Source organism: Phacochoerus africanus, chromosome 9 (assembly GCF_016906955.1).
Source record: "Phacochoerus africanus isolate WHEZ1 chromosome 9, ROS_Pafr_v1, whole genome shotgun sequence".
Lineage (NCBI taxonomy): Eukaryota > Metazoa > Chordata > Mammalia > Artiodactyla > Suidae > Phacochoerus > Phacochoerus africanus.
In genome coordinates this window covers 79,588,530-79,589,722 of record NC_062552.1, presented here as the reverse complement: position 1 = coordinate 79,589,722, position 1,193 = coordinate 79,588,530, and the positions used below count along the sequence as shown (strand labels likewise).

Genomic DNA, 1,193 nt, shown 5'->3' with positions numbered 1-1,193 from the left:
TCCCCACTGATTCCCCATCTGTGAGTCAGTTGCAAAACTGCTTCCACTGGCCATCTTTCAGTTCTGCTACATCCAAATGTTATTACACAGCAACAGGGAACGTGATGGGGAGGAATAGTAGAAATGGGAAAGGATCTCTGCCTTGGGGGGAGGGGACGATGTGGAGAAGGGAGAAGAGACCCCAATGACTATGCCGTCAGGGTTTAGGGGAGTCTAGTATCGCTACTGGAGCCAGGTTTCTCAAAGTTGGTCCTTCTGTTTCCCTCCTTCTTTCTAGGCGAAATGAAGCTGACTCTGGTGCAGTTCTTCTTCATGATGTTGCTGCTGCTGCTGGGTCTGGGGGTGGGCCTGGGGTTGGGACTTCAGATGGCTGCAGCAGTCTTGGAGGAAAGTGATCAGCTACTGAGTGAGTTTCAGTCCAGTGACTCACAGGACAAGACTCAGGCCACTAAGAAGGAAGCGGGCACCCGAACCATGGAAACCCTGCTGCTTAGTGACAATGTAGTGATGCAACCAGAAGAGACCATCCTTAGTGAAGACGAAGTTGGAGGAAACAAGATGCTCAGAGCTCAGGCTTTCTCCCAGAGCTACCCAAACTATCTCAGGTCTGACCTGATGGACAGGGAATGCAATACCCTGATGGCAAAGAAGATGAAACCGCACAATCACACATGCATATCCCAGTACATATTCATCCATGAGGAACCAGATGAAATCAAAGTTGTCTGTAAGAGTCCTCCTGTTGCCTGTGAGCTCAAGGGAGGCAAGTGTCACAAAAGCGCCCGTCCTTTTGATTTGACATTCTGCAAGTTATCCAAACCAGGCCAAGTCACTCCTCACTGTAATTATGTAACTTTCCTTCTTGAAAAGCACATTTTGATATCCTGTAATGACATGAAAGTCCAGGTAATGTCTGGATCATGAAGCAACTTCTCTTCTTCACTTTCTCATCTTTGTCTTTCTCTCCACTTGCTCTTTTTCATGCAGTTTTCCTCCTTAGGTATTCTGCCAAAAAAAAAAAAATTCTCTTTTTTTGGGGAAGAGAGGTTAGCCTATTCTTTATTACATATGAAAATATAAATCTTCTTTGCCCTAGAGTTCACCCAACTTGCATTTTGTTCCTAGGATTAGAGGCTGTAGAACAGGGTGATGAAACGGCTTTGGTCTCTCCTATAATCCTGGTCATCAGTCTG

At 46.0% G+C, this 1,193-nt stretch overlaps 1 protein-coding gene across 1 annotated transcript; it reads left to right on the top strand.

The window, feature by feature from the left end:
• The first annotated feature begins 223 nt into the window (after positions 1-223).
• RNASE10 (ribonuclease A family member 10 (inactive)) lies at positions 224-980 on the top strand. The gene has a single exon (XM_047797099.1). The coding sequence runs from the start codon at positions 283-285 to the stop codon at positions 922-924; it is 642 nt and encodes a 213-aa protein (XP_047653055.1). The 5' UTR covers positions 224-282; the 3' UTR covers positions 925-980.
• Positions 981-1,193: the final 213 nt, after the last annotated feature.

Coding starts and splice junctions, on each gene's coding strand:
- RNASE10 (XM_047797099.1), top strand. CDS start 283: ATGAAGCTGACTCTGGTGCAGTTCTTCTTCATGATGTTGCTGCTGCTG.